The 14482-nt window shown below is 59.6% G+C and overlaps 1 protein-coding gene across 1 annotated transcript in view; it reads left to right on the top strand.

The window, feature by feature from the left end:
* Positions 1-14482, top strand: part of LOC119109129 (extended synaptotagmin-2) — a 38793-nt gene that overhangs the window by 6811 nt on the left and 17500 nt on the right. Inside the window, exons 8-13 of the mRNA XM_037232690.1 lie at positions 1843-2013; positions 5906-5997; positions 9818-9866; positions 11537-11626; positions 12883-12978; positions 13099-13260. Of these exons, the coding sequence (XP_037088585.1) occupies positions 1843-2013; positions 5906-5997; positions 9818-9866; positions 11537-11626; positions 12883-12978; positions 13099-13260 (660 nt within the window). The remainder of the gene's footprint in view (positions 1-1842; positions 2014-5905; positions 5998-9817; positions 9867-11536; positions 11627-12882; positions 12979-13098; positions 13261-14482) is intronic.

Here is a 14482-nt window from a genome sequence, read left to right as displayed (position 1 = left end):
CAAGTGCCGCTGAGACTGCAAATAGTCAGCTGCTGGACAGGTCAGCGGCTATTATCCGCGCTGATCGAGCGGCGGCCGCCTGCCGGGCTGGCGTCGTCTGTGTGGCCGGCGCCGTTCGCGGAACGGCTCCGGTCGATAGTGGTGTTGACTCGTCTGACCAAAGTGGATGGTTCCGACGATGGTTTGCCCTGATCATCGGTAGCCCGTGAACGGAGCCGCACGCTATGCTAATGTGCAAGGTGGCCTCATTGTCCTTACCGACCACGCGACATTCAGACAGCGGCGAACGGTTTGCTTCTGCTAATGCGATGGTGTAGCCGCCTCGACGGCATTCGTGGAAGTAGGCATGGTCACAGCCTCTATGAACACGCGGCGCCGTCTGCAGCGGAACAAACAATGGCACGATACGCAAAATAAACACCTGACGTGAAACACGCGCGCCAGCTGCGGGTTAGGCCTCGCGCCGGGGACGTTAGGCAACGGACGGAGATAGGCAAAGACGCTTAACTCAGTGCCGGCCGCCCCGAACAGAGCTGACTGCGGTTGGTGGTCTCTCGTGCTGACGTGAAATGAACGGCAAGGGGTCACATAACTGTCATTTAGGGACCAAAAACTGTGTTTTCAATGTGGTATAATTTTGTTACCTTGTGCTTTGTGCCCGGAACGCTGTTGTAACTTGTCCCGAAAAACAACAAAAAAAGACAAGAAAAAAAGAAACAGCGAAGTTGGTGGACTGATTTTGAAGGAGCACATTGTGAGCAAGTTCAGCTGACTAACCTACTTACGAGCATGCATCTACTGACAATCCACGATACACACTATTCGTACGATATTGGCTAAGAAATACGTGGCCTCGCGCTTCGGGAAAGACCACACCAACACACGGCTGAACTTGCGACATGTGCCGGAACTGGCGGATCGCTGCGCAGATTCAGGAGGTGAGGTGTACTCTTGCCCATGTCCGAATCCGATGCTCCTGTACGCTCAGGACTGTATAATTTCCGCTCAGATTTACAGCTGTTCCATAACCTCGCGTTCTGTCCCAGCGACCAGTGCCACTGGCGTGCGCATGGGGTGCGCTTTCAGTAGCCGAAGGCATCCATTCCCGACGCTCACCCCTGACGCTCACCTCTGACGCTCACCCCTGACGCTCACCCCTGACGCTCACTCCTGACGCTCACCCCTGACGCTCATCCCTGACACTCGCCCCTGACGCTCACTCCTGACGCTCACTCCTGACGCTCACCCTGACGCTCACCCCTGACGCTCACTCCCTGACGCTCACCCCTGACGCTCACCCCTGACGCTCACCCCTGACGCTCACCCCTGACGCTCACCCCTGACGCTCACTCCTGACGCTCACCCCTGACGCTCACCCCTGACGCTCACTCCTGACGCTCACCCCTGACGCTCACCCCTGACGCTCACCCCTGACGCTCACTCCTGACGTTCACCCCTGACGCCCACCCCTGATACGGCCCCCCTGGGGACCGTGTCTCGTCCCCCGGGGGGCCGCCCCCCGTCTGCGCTCTGTGCGGCGGACGCTGGCCGGTGCTTCATGGGCTGCGGCAGGCGCCCGTCACCCGCCCCTGCCCCAGGGCCTGCGCCTGAGAGAGGACCGCCAGCTGATGACCTGTAACCTAGCCTGATGATCCTGCGGCCTGGTGATATGTGATATGACGACACATGACCTGATGGTTGAAAACTTGATCGGCGAGCTGATTGCCTGTGTTCGGATAGTGCGTGGCCTGATGATTCGCTGCCGACCGCGATCTGGCGATCTGTGCATCGATGACCAGTGACCTGGTGATCGGTGACCTGACCAGCCGTAACCTGCCGCAGGGCGTGCTGCGCGTGCGCCTGATCGAAGGACGCGACCTGATGAAGAAGGACCGCAACGTGTTCGGCCAGGGCAGGTCCGACCCATACGCACTCATCTACATCGGCTCCAAGCAGTTCAAGACCAAATACATCCAGGACACGGTCGACCCCGTCTGGAACTACGTGTGCGAGGTGAGGCCGTCCCTACCGCGGCCGGCCCCGGACGGCGCCGCGGTGTTCCGCTTGACCAGGACTGCGTGGGGGGGGGGGGGGCTGTGGCGCCGGCTCTGCTGGGAGGTCGCCCCTCGGCATCAGACCAGAACGCGCCACGCTGTGGAGCTTGTGAGGCGTAGGTATGTGTGGCTGTGGCGCTAGTGACTTCTACAGGTTTTGTGCTATCGCCGAATTGGATGCCCTTTTGTGCTATGGGTTTGAAAGGCAAGCTGCAGCCAACTTAAACCTATTACCGGAAGACTTCATGAAGCTTGGGGGCTGGTATTGGGCTGTGCCAACGTCCATCGGACTTCAAAATTGGGATCAACGGCTTAGATCTCAAACAGAGTGTCGTTGTCTTTACTACTAGTCTGCAGCGTAAAAACAAAATATTAACGCAACCGCGACGGTAGCAGCAACCAAGAAATACAATGCCACAAAACGTGTCTCAAATAGCCAAACGCGCAGATCTCACGGTGTCATGATGTGCAGGTTTTGATGCAAGTAAATATAAACCGCTCATTCGCACATATTTGCTGCGCGAATATAGCTTGAATGGCCAATTTGTGACCATCAAAACTCCGAAAAATTCCTAAATTAAAAAAGATGAAAAGAAAAGGTATTAAGGAACGTCCAGAATATTGCTGTTGCTGAATGTGCACAATCCATGAAAAACACGTTTAGGTGTTTGCCATTTTTGTGGATCATTTATAATGAAACTGGGACACTGTAGCCGTTTTTATTGCGTGAACCGGCTGCTGTCATCCTGACATAATTCAGATGCCAACATGCGTCATCTGAATGGATCGTTTCGAAGAAATGAGACTTGCAGTTGTGTGGCCTGCCATCCATTTCACCTAAAGTTACGGCTATTGAAAACACTTGGAATTCCACGAACTTGCTTCTCTGAACTCCCTCCTGTGGCCGCCAGGCTGCACTAGTGTCTTGCAAAGTTGATGGCGCGCATGAAGAGAATGGTTAATATATGATACCGAATTTCAAAACTCAATAGCTTGGAAGGTTCAGCCAGAAGAGATGGCGTATTTACGCTTATCTCCCCGCACAGGAAAAATATGAACACACAGACATTGGCCCGCTTTCAGTAAACTATCGTGGCTAATTTTAGGTAGCGTGACGTCATATTTGGCTCACTGCCCCACGTATAATCCAAGTGTGCGTGCGCTGATCCGTGGCTGCTCCAGGGAATGATAAAGGGCGATAAATAACACGATCCTAATCTGTTGCCTGGTTCTGGCGCCACGGTGAATTTATCCATGCTTTGTCTCATGCTTTTGAGTTGAGCCATGTGTAGCCATCTCTGAGTACTAACTGAAGTCCCGATACACAGCCTCCGTCGCCGGATTGCGAGCCGGCTGTACGGCTCATCACAAGCTTACATCTATTGGCAGCCCTGTTGTGTGCAGTGATTGCTCGTCCCGAGGCGATAACCTTTTGGCCAGTTGGGCGTGTCCCGCTGCGTGTGATGGCGTGCGCTCCCCGCCGTGCTGTCGCCGCCACCCCTCGTGCTGTGCTCTGCCGGCCTGGTGCCGCCCCTCCACCGTGTGCCCCCGGTCACCGGCGACCGTGCGTCCAGTTTGCACTGCTTGAGGCGCTGGGGCCGCGTCTCTGGCTGGAGTTCTTCGACTCAGACGACCCCGGCAACAAGGATGATAAGCTGGGCAGGTGAGTACGCCCCCGCTGCACCCGTCACCGCCGGAGCGGCGACACTGCCCCGCTGCTCACCGCTGCCCCGCTGCCCCGCTGCCCCGCTGCCCCGCTGCCCGTGCTCCCCACCGCCGGTGGAGGCCACGCTGCTGCTAACACCGCCTGCAGTAACCGCCGTCAGCAGCCGCGCCGCCGGGCCGCGCCAGGGCGCCGGCCGCGGCCGCGGCGGTGTCGGACTAACCTCGTCCGGTAACACACGAGGGCGGGCTGCGCGACCTGTGTCCTGCCGGGAGGCGCAGGCGTGACTCGGCGCTCGTGACCTCATGTGACCCCATCCCCCTCCGATGGTGTGCCGACCGCCACTCTGGGCCGCTCGGCGCCTGCCGCTCGCCGGCCCGTCCAGCGGGCGGGGCCGGCGAGCCAAACGTGCCTGACGCGCTGTCTGACCGAGGGGTGGGTGCGCGCGTGCGGCGCAGAGCACCATGGAGGACGTCAGAGGCATGCGGCTTATTGTGGACGCGTACGACCACGACATGGGCCCGGGCGAGGACGATGATCTGGGCAGGTAGGCGCGTGTGGCGGCTCTGGTGCTCGAGCCGCCCGGCACCGGGCGGCCTGGCGTTGGTTCGGAGACAGCCGGGGGCCGGTTCGGTGACAGCCGGGGGTTGGTTCGGTGACAGCCGGGGGTTGGTTCGGAGACAGCCGGGGGTTGATTCGGAGACAGCCGGGGGCCGGTTCGGTGACAGCCGGGGGTTGGTTGGGGGACATTCGGGGCACGTGGAGGGGTGCGCTCGCCTCTGAGGAGGGGTGTATTTTTAGCGTGAGCAGGCTGCGAAGACTTTTTCTGTTGAGTTTTGGATCCGGTATGTTTTGAGGGCCTCGGAGGGAGCATTTTCAGTCCTGAGTTCTTGGCTATACATACTGATCCGTGCGTTAGTTTGGGCTGTTCTGTGTTTTGACAGTATCACCGGTTACTTGCTGGGTCGTTTTTGGTTATTTGAATAGCCTGTAATGCAATGAAATAGAGTTTTTGTTTATTGGTGGCAATCTATATGTGGATTTCTGGAATTAAAGCATGCGTGTGCATTATTTCATTGGTTGGTATGATGGGATTTGCAGTACCTGCGTTGCAAAAAATATCTATGAAAAAACACCTGTAGACCTATTGTCGGTTGTCATTGTCCAACTCGTTGAATCGAACCTCTACCGCGCAGTTTTCTTGTGAACCACTCTACGAACGCTAGGCCGCTCCACATCACAACGGACGCCCAGCAGTCTGCGCTGTTCCCGGGAGTTCAGCGCATCGCTGCTGGGCTGGCCGCTGGCCGCTGGCCGCTGGCCGCCGCGCAGCCCGCCGCTGTTGCCTGGTCTGTCCCGGCGGCGCCATACCTGGCCGGCCCGGCGGCAGCCGCCTCTGTGCTCGGGCGGCCAGTGCCGCTGTAGCCGGCCGCGCCCGATCGCCGTCCCGACCGACGTCCTCTCCGGACGGGGTGGCGGCGGCGGCGGGCGCCGGTCCCACCCAGGCTGGCGTTCGGCCCCCGCCAACGCGCCGCAGCGCACAGGCGCATCGACCGCGCTCGGAGCGAGCGCACCTGCCGCTGATTGCAGCGTGCGGGCCGGGCCAGCCCCGGCGTCGTGCCGGCTCCAATCGACACCTGTGCAGACACGTGTTGATTGTTGTCACGGCGCTGCTGCGCGTGCGATGCCCCGCCACGTGCGGCACCCGGGCAGCACGTGTGTGGGTCCGTCGCGACGGCCGAGATGCCGCGTTGTCACCGCAGGTGGCGAGCGCCGGGTCTGTTGACTACAGGACGACCGAGAGGCCGCGTTGTCACCGCAGGTGGCGAGCGCTGGGTCTGTTGACTGTAGGACGACCGAGAGGCCGCGCGACAGGACGGTGGCCGTCGCCTTCTGGTTGCTTGGGTGTTGGTCCAAAGCGAGGCGCGGACTGTTACTTTCACAGCCGCCGATCGGCGGGTTCGAGTTCCGCCACCGCACTTTTTCACGGTTCGTTGCTTCGGTCAGTGTCAGCAGGGTCTCGCATTCCAGACCGATCGCGGACATTGTTTCGGCTTTTGTTGCCGTGGCAGGTGTGCTAGGCAGCACACCTGCCACGGCAACTGCCACGGCGGCTCTCTTGACTAGGCGCTCTCCGGCTGTGGTGGAGCGATAGACGGGTCACTGACCGGGCTGCCCCGTCCGACAGGCGCCGCTGCTGCGGCCGGACGGCGTCCGGGCCCGCATTGACCTGTGGGACTGGGACGCCAGTAAGCTGGACAAGGACGATTTCCTGGGCAGGTAGCCGGCAGCCGTGCCGTGCGGTGCCGTGACGTGCCGTGCCGTGCCGTGCCGTGCCGTGTCCCCCGCCTGTCTGTGTGCTCTCACCTCATCCGATGGGCTCCTGACCGCACTAGTAGCCTCCTTTCGCTTCAGGCCGGCCGCTTTACTTTCAGTTGTTAACAAGGTAACAAGGTTCGTTGTTTTCGAGCGTAACAAGGCTGTTTTACCATTGCTGCGGCGCTGCATCCGTATGTCCACTTCATTTCGACGCAAGCTCTGCTTAGTTTTGCTTGCGCTGGTCGGAAATGCTGAAAACATACATCGCTGCAAACTGGATAATTTAACAGCTCACGGTAGCTTTTGGTCATGCTGTGTCGCTGTTCAGGTCGTAGGGAAGGTGGGAGTGGGATGGCTCGGACATTGTCTGCTATCAGCCTGACTAGGCGGCCCTTTTGCGGGCAACGGCCACGTTATCATCCTCACAAAGTAACGAAATCCTCTGTTCGTCCCACTGTCGTCATGACTTCTCTCCCCCAAAAACTCCGGCCACGCCAACATCCTCACAACGTAATGAAATCTTTTGTTCATCCCACTGTCGTCATGCCCTCTTTCGCCCGAAAACTCCAAGTCATCATCATCGTCATCATCGCGGGGGTTGTTCGCGGCTTATGGGGCACGTGCCGCGGGCTGATCGTCGCGGTCACCGTGCGCCTAGCTCCGGTGCTGTCCCCGTTGGAGCGCTGGTCGTCACGGTCACCGTGCGCCTGGGTCCGGTGCTGTCCCCGTTGGAGCGCCGGTCGTCACGGTCACCGTGCGCCTGGGTCCGGTGTTGTCCCCGGTGGAGCGCCGGTCGTCACGGTCACCGTGCGCCTGGCTCCGGTGTTGTCCCCGGTGGAGCGCCGGTCTTCACGGTCACCGTGCGCCGCGCTCCGGTGCTGTCCCCGGTGGAGCGCCGGTCGTCACGGTCACCGTGCGCCTGGCTCCGGTGCTGTCCCCGGTGGAGCGCCGGTCGTCGCGGTCACCGTGCGTCTGGGTCCGGTGCTGTCCCCGGTGGAAGCGCCGGTCGTCACGGTCACCGTGCGCCTGGCTCCGGTGATGTCCCCGGTGGAGGGCCGGTCGTCACGGTCACCGTGCGCCTGGCTCCGGTGCTGTCCCCGGTGGAGCGCCGGTCGTCGCGGTCACCGTGCGCCTGGCTCCGGTGCTGTCCCCGGTGGAAGCGCCGGTTGTCGCGGTCACCGTGCGCCGGGCTCCGGTGATGTCCCCAGGTGGAGGGCCGGTCGTCACGGTCACCGTGCGCCTGGCTCCGGTGCTGTCCCCGGTGGAGGGCCGGTCGTCACGGTCACCGTGCGCCTGGGTCCGGTGATGTCCCCGGTGGAGCGCCGGTCGTCACAGTCACCGTGCGCCGCGCTCCGGTGCTGTCCCCGGTGGAGCGCCGGTCGTCACGGTCACCGTGCGCCTGGGTCCGGTGCTGTCCCCGTTGGAGCGCCGGTCGTCACGGTCACCGTGCGCCTGGGTTCGGTGCTGTCCCCGGTGGAGCGCCGGTCGTCGCGGTCACCGTGCGCCTGGGTCCGGTGCTGTCCCCGGTGGAGCGCCGGTCGTCACGGTCACCGTGCTCCGGTGTTTTCCCAAGCAGAGCGTCGAGACAGTCGAGGCCGGTCGATACCTGGCCTGCTGTTGGCCGGATGTCGCGTTGTGCTTTTTTTGCCCGGGCTGGCAGGTTATCCGTCCGACCGGCAGGCGGGCAGGCCGGCTGGCAGGAAGGTCGGCCGGCCGTCGGGGACTCGCCGTGTGTTGTCTGCCCTGTCCAGCCGGCCGCACCGGTCCCCGCGGTGGGACCGGTCCCCGTGGTGGGACCGGTCCGGCCGCTGCCACCGCGCCGGCCTGGCGCGCGGTCTGGCCAGCGCGGCCGCAGCGCCGCGTGCGCAGCTCGGCCGCAGCGACGACCGACAGCGATGCCGGTATCTCACGGGCCGGAGGGCGTACGTGAGGTGACCTCCGTGTCTCGCTCGTCCCGATCCACCACCGGGTCGGGTGGCCAGCCGCCGTGACGAAGGCCAGGCGATCCGTGTCGGACTGGGCTGCCAACACGTCACATGCGGCCCAGCAAATGGGTGGCAGCAGGCAACCCGCTCTGGGGCGTGCAAGGGTGACCCCTGGACACGTCATGCACGGGGTATCCTTTGCCTGCTAGGGGTGCAGCGTCATTAGCCTCGCCGTCTGTGCCCAGCCTGGTTAAATGTGGTTGCTGAAGTCTGGTCCGGTCGTATTGGGCCCGCTTGCCGTGGCGCTGTATTGTTAGGCAGTCTTCGGTCTGGTAAAGCCAAGTGTGACGTGGCTTGGTCTCGTGATGTGATGTGATGTGATGTGATGTGATCTGGTTGGTCTGGTCTGGTCTGGTCTGGTCTGGTCTGGTCTGATTTGATCTGGTCTGGTCTGATCTGATCTAATCTAATATGACCCGGTCTGGTCTGGTCTGTTCTGGTCCTGGTTTGGTCTGGTCTGGTCTGGTCTGGTCTGGTCTGGTCTAGCGTGTCACGCGGTATGGTTGGTTCTGGTCCTGTCTTGTTCCCAATGTCGAGGGAACAAGACATCAAGCGGGAACTAGCTCTTTTTACGCGGCAGGAGCGATGACACCGGATGAGAAACCTTACGCAGGGGCAAATGGCGGCATAGTTAAGAACATGATCGAAAAAACGCGATGGGTAGTAATTTGCCATGCGGTTCGTATTATTTGCAGCTGTGGGGAATCGTTTGTAAGTAATGTAGCTGTAAATTATTATCTGTAGCTGCAAATAGGTTACGTCTGTAGGAGAATGCTTGACGGGAGTCCCTGACGGGCGGCGTTCCTGGCGGAATGGTCCCAGGGGTTTGGCATGGCCTAATCTGGGGAGTCTGACCCACCTCGGGGCTCTGCCGGCGGGCCCCGACAAGCGTTGCCCCGGCGGTGATGTGCCTGGTCAGCGATCATGGCGCCCAGTCCGCTAAACCAGCGCAAGATGACAAAGGCTTGACAGCCGTGACAAAGGCTTCGGAAAGAAATGCGACGCCAGCGCGGTCTTTCGACACGCTCCGAGGTATTTTGTACCAACGCGTGCCGTGTGTTGTGTTGAAGCCGGCTGCCACGCGGCTGTGACCCGTGGCCGCCGCCGGCGCCGGGCAGGAGGCGTCCCCCTCAGCCGCCGCCCATCGATCGCGCGCCGCTCTGCTGCCCTGCTAACGCTTACGGCCTGCGCCCGGCTGTAACGGCGCGGGCCCGGGGCCGGGATCGCGCTGCGCTCCCCCTCCCGGCTCTGGGTTGTGGGCCGTCCCTCTTGCCGCGGGTATCGGTCTCGGCGGCTGCGCTGGCCGCTGTACGTGTCGGTGGGGGAAGCTGCTACTTGTGCACCGGCTTGGCTGCAATGTGGATCAAATAACGTGTTGTGCTTTTATGTTGTCATGCGGGTGAATGCACGTTTTTCTGCATCCGCTGGTTTATTTGGTGTTGGCGTGTACCTCCATTGCACTGTCGACTAACGTGGTGACATGGTCTTAACGTACGTCATCGACAATCAAGATGTGCGTCCCGTAAGTCAGCTGAGGTCCGAAACGCTTGCAATCTTGCGCTGGAAGCTAAAGCATTCCCTTTGCCGGCCCGTCAGCTCTCTGAATGCTCTGTGACATCGGTTTATCGCGTCGAGCCTCGGCCGACGGTCGTGTCAGAGACCCCCCGATCACGGCGCTTCCCTGCCGGCTTCAACTGCGCGTGCCAGACACCAGCCAGGCTGCGCTCCGCGGCAGCCCGTCCTCCACCGCTGACCTGGCCTAGCCTGACCTGCCGACTGTGCCTTCCGACCCGCAGATGCAGCCTGGACGTGGCGGACATCGTGGCCGCCGGCTCCCAGGACATCGTGAGTGCCGCCGAAGGCTGCCGTAGCCAAGGCCTGACGTGGGCTTTACACCTCTGACACCGGCTGTACACCTTTGGCACTGTCTGTACACCTCCGGCACCAGCTGTACACCTCTGACGCTGTCTGTACACCTCTGACACCAACTGTATACCTCTGACACCGGCTGTACACCTCTGACACCGGTTGGACACCTCTGACACCGACTGCACACGTCTGACACTGTACACCTCTGACACCGGCTGTACACATTTGGCACTGTCTGTACACCTCTGGCACCGGCTGTACACCTCTTGCACCGACTGTACACCCCTGGCACTGTCTGTATACCTCTGACACCAACTGTATACCTCTGACGCTGTCTGTACACCTCTGACACCAACTGTACACCTCTGACACCGGCTAGACACCTCTGACGCCGCGCCGCGCGCCTCTGGCGTACGGCGCGGCGCCGGGTCCAGTTCGGAACCGGCTCACAGCAGTCCTGCGTTTTCTTCTCAGTATTCTGCCCCGTGGGGTGTATGAGCTCTGTTTCTAAGTCGAACGCATGGCAAATTCGGTGGCCGGTTGAGTCCAAACACATTGTCTGCGCTTTGCAGATGCCTGTAGTGCGGGGACAATGGGACTCCCACAGCGGCCCGCGGACACGCCTGGCCCGGTGCCAAGTGCACTCATTGTTGTCTGTGTACAAAACAGGCCTGGGCTGTCTCTCGCCACCTGTTTACTGACTACCGCTTGTGTGCTCCGCTTTTTTCTTTCGCCTCTTCCATTTTTACCTGACGGAGAACGCCGCATTGTGCCATCATGTGGCTTGTGGTAGACTAAGCGGGCGTGCGCAGGGCTTGGTTTATTCACGTTTCCTGGACGACCCTCACAGGGTGGGGCTGTCCGTCCGGCGCCGGGCGAGAAGCGGGGCAGGCACAGACGTCGCACGCTTGCAGCGCGACGTGGCGATAGCGTGGACTATTCTTGGAATACTGACGCATGTCTTCGGCATGAAACCACCGGTCGATTCACGTCTGTGGCAGGGTATTCTGAAGTCAGCTCATTTTGGATCGTGACCGTCGTTAACGGCATTTAACCTCATTCAGCTCACGTTGGATATGCATACGTATATTATTTTATTATTGAGTATGCATACATATATTATTAAGTAACGTTTCATAGATCCTGCAAGCACCGTCAGATATCATAGGCACCACTAAACATGACAACAATGTACAATGGACATATCAGGCCCGTGCCAGGAGCAGATCGGTTCATTGTGAACCCAGGCCACACCAGTACGCCGCTGCAGGCTGTGTTGAGGCACCAGACACCAGGCACGGGCACCAGACACACATAGTTCTCTGCCCCACCCCGCTGGACATCTGTGACCGCCCTGCCCCACTGTTCGGAGGCTGACACTGCTCGCCGGCGGTGGGCGGTGCCTGGTGACCTCCATTCGGGCCGCCTGTGAGCCCCTGTGCCCTGCTGTGGCCTCTGTTGTGCTGACCTGAGGGTCTTGTCTTGAGAACGGTTCCGTGGGCACGTCGCTACTCTGTGTGCTCGCCTTGTGCGCGTGATGACTGGCGCCGCGTGCTGGCCTGTATACCGTGTCTGGCCGGTGTCTGTGTACACTGGGGTCATGTGCTGACGTCAGCGCGGTGTGGTGACTGGCGCCTCGTTGGCAGTGGGTGCCGCTGGAGCAGGCCCGCAGCGGTCGTATCCACCTGCAGCTGGACTGGCTGAACCTCTCCACCCGCGTGGCCGACATCAAGGAGGTGGGAATGCCGGGAGGGAGGGAGGCAGGCAGGGGACGAGGGGCAGCCAGCAGGATGGTGCACCAGACCGGGTGGGCCGGGTGCAGTTACGGGGATGAGCAGGAGGGCATCTGAAGCCAGATAAGAGCGACTACGGCATTCCGAGTTGTATTTTCTGCCCGATGCTGTACATTTCGTTTATGAATGGGTAATGGCCACAGGCAGCGGTGCCTCAGGCCACCTTGGTAATCGCCATGGGCAGCAGTGTTGCAGGCCACCTTGGCCTGTAGCGTAGGCACGTGGCTAGGCCATCATGGCCTGTAGGCACGCGGCCGTGGGTCGTTAGGCCAGCAGTCTCGGCATTGGCGAAATGTAATGAGTGAGTGGCGCGGTGGGAAGGGACACCTTTTGGCACTCCACCTACCAAATCTCGTTCAATGTTAGCGAGCTGGCGTGTCCACTGCCAGCTCGTACCTGCCCCTCAGCATCCATATGGATGGCCTGCCCGCCAACCGACGACTGAAAATAACCCCTATGACAGCGCGGAGTCGGCACGGCGCGGCGCGGCGGCAGTAACTTGTTCCCCGTTATTACCCCCTGGAGCGCCCAATTATTGCACTGGGGCATTACATTTGCGCGATCATTTATAACAAGGTTCGTTATGAAGTGTCCAAGGCTCAAGACCCAATCCCAAATGGCACGAAACTACAGGCGAAAACTCCCAAAACCGGTTGCTACCTGGCGGACCGCAAGGAGCATTCCCTTTGGGATTTTCTTATTTCTAGCAGCTGATTTGGAATGACAGGGCTTGAGCTGACCAAATTCATCACAAATCAAGAAGTGTTTCTGGAAGCGAACTATCTGCATATTAAGGTACTTTGGGGCAGTATACGCTATCCCAACCCTGAATTCACACTGCATCTCTAGTGACTGGCGTTGGGTGCAGTTCAACATTGTGGGTGGAGTCCGGCGCCGTTGTGCTTTGAAACAAACCGGCTTTACTCATCTGAAATGTTCGGCGTGCACGTGGCATGCATGTGATGAGTAAGACGTGCGGTCGCAGTTTCCATTATGAAAACGACCCGAACTGCGCCAGAGCTCCGCCGCAGGCCTGTCGCGGTCATCGATTCACGACATTCTAGTAATGGGAATAACAGGAAGTGAGACTACTGTTCAAGTTCGAACGTCTGCTATCGATCACGTGGAGCGTGTTGGGCTGGCGGCGGATCTCGGTGCGCGTCGCTCGGCCGCTGACAGACGCGACGCGTGTTTTCCAGCAACTGAACGAGATCGAGGACCTGTCGGCGTTCGACCACTCCGGCCTCAACTCGTCCGTGCTCACCGTATTCATAGACTCGGCCACCAAACTGCCGGTGAGTCGTCTGCACGACCCTCACGGCGGCGATTCCGTCTGCCCGCGGGGAGTCCGCTGCGCTCTTGTCCCGCCGTCTGTGAGCGTTGGTGCGAAACTGAGCTTTCCGTATTGTCAACAGATGGCGTCACGTGCGGCGGCTGAGCCGAATCCCCTGGTGCGCCTGACACTCGGCAGCCAGAAGGAAGAGACGAGCTGCAAGTACCGCACGCTCGACCCCGTCTGGGAAGAGGGCTTCAGCTTCCTGGTCACCAACCCGCTGACGCAGACACTGACGTTGGAGGTTTGTGTGCGCCCATGCCCGCCTCCGAACGGGGCCAGCCCAACCGCCCGGAGACCACCAGACGTCGCTGATGCCGGCGGCCTGTGTGTGGTAGAAAAGGATTTTGACATATCTGACCTATGCATTTGCCGTGAGGTGCTCGGAGAAGTGCGCAGAAGTGTGACGGCTGGGGATTCCCGCCGGACTACTTCTTCCTGACCAACCTTTTGGGCCTCAGAGTAGAACATGCCTTACGCAAGCGATTTGATCTCACTCTGTCCCTGAATCTCTGGACTGTCTTTAATAGGCCAATCTCCTGTCACAGCCGTTGCTCTATTTGTTATCTTTTCGACACCCACCAACGCGCTTATGCGTGAGACACAAAATTTCCCTCTCTCGGACCAGTTTTTTGTCTACAACTGATGCCCTATTTGCTATTTTTTTCAATACTCGCCAATCTTGATGGCTTAAGAGGTTGGACTTTCTCCCAGCACCGGATTTGTCGTACGAATATACGCCCTCACACAAAATTCGTCTCAGTTCTTGTCGGCCAGTGGCTGCACGCTTTCTGAAAATGATGAGGTTCTCGTCTGCAATGCACGTCACGTCCTTTGAGCTTCATCTCGTCTCATCCTCGCGAGGCAATGCCTTTGGGTAGGGACGTCAGAGACGCTTTATTGCCTTGGCAACGTCTCACTTCGCTTTGGCGAGATGAGCGATGGACAGGAAGGCGGCGCATGTTGTAAATTCCTCTTTCATTGACCAGGGCGGAGTGAAGCTTGCGCTCGCCCATGGCCAGTTACCGCCGACTGCAGTTTGGTTAACATCCGGCGATGGACTGACCCATGTAGCGTACGAGGATGTGCACAAAAGTAGAGTGCTCGAATGAAGGCGTCATTGGTATGCTGGTTTGCGAAACTCGTGTTCAGGACTCCGGCCCAGCTGCTCCGGAATGCGGCCTGCCAGCAGGATAGCGCCAACGGGCTGCTACACAGGACGGTAATGACGTATTGATCCGTTACTGGATGAGTCTATTTGCTTGCACGGGTGCTGACGATACGTCAGCGATTATGGGTGGGTCCGTCCCAACCACAGCACGTGAGCATCGTCTGACATATTGGATATAGGGCGTCATTTGGCTGGGTGTCGTGGCAATCTCGCTGGTGTGTTGTTATTATCGATATGAGTGGGAGTGCAGCCGTTCGTTGTTTGTCTTGATCGAAACTGGTGCGTTATTGAAAAA

Source organism: Pollicipes pollicipes, unplaced genomic scaffold (genome assembly GCF_011947565.3).
Source record: "Pollicipes pollicipes isolate AB1234 unplaced genomic scaffold, Ppol_2.1 Scaffold_7231;HRSCAF=8579_pilon_pilon_pilon, whole genome shotgun sequence".
In the NCBI taxonomy this organism is placed as follows: Eukaryota; Metazoa; Arthropoda; class Thecostraca; order Pollicipedomorpha; family Pollicipedidae; genus Pollicipes; species Pollicipes pollicipes.
Note: the sequence above shows the minus strand (reverse complement) of the source record. Positions and strands in the feature narration are given on the sequence as shown.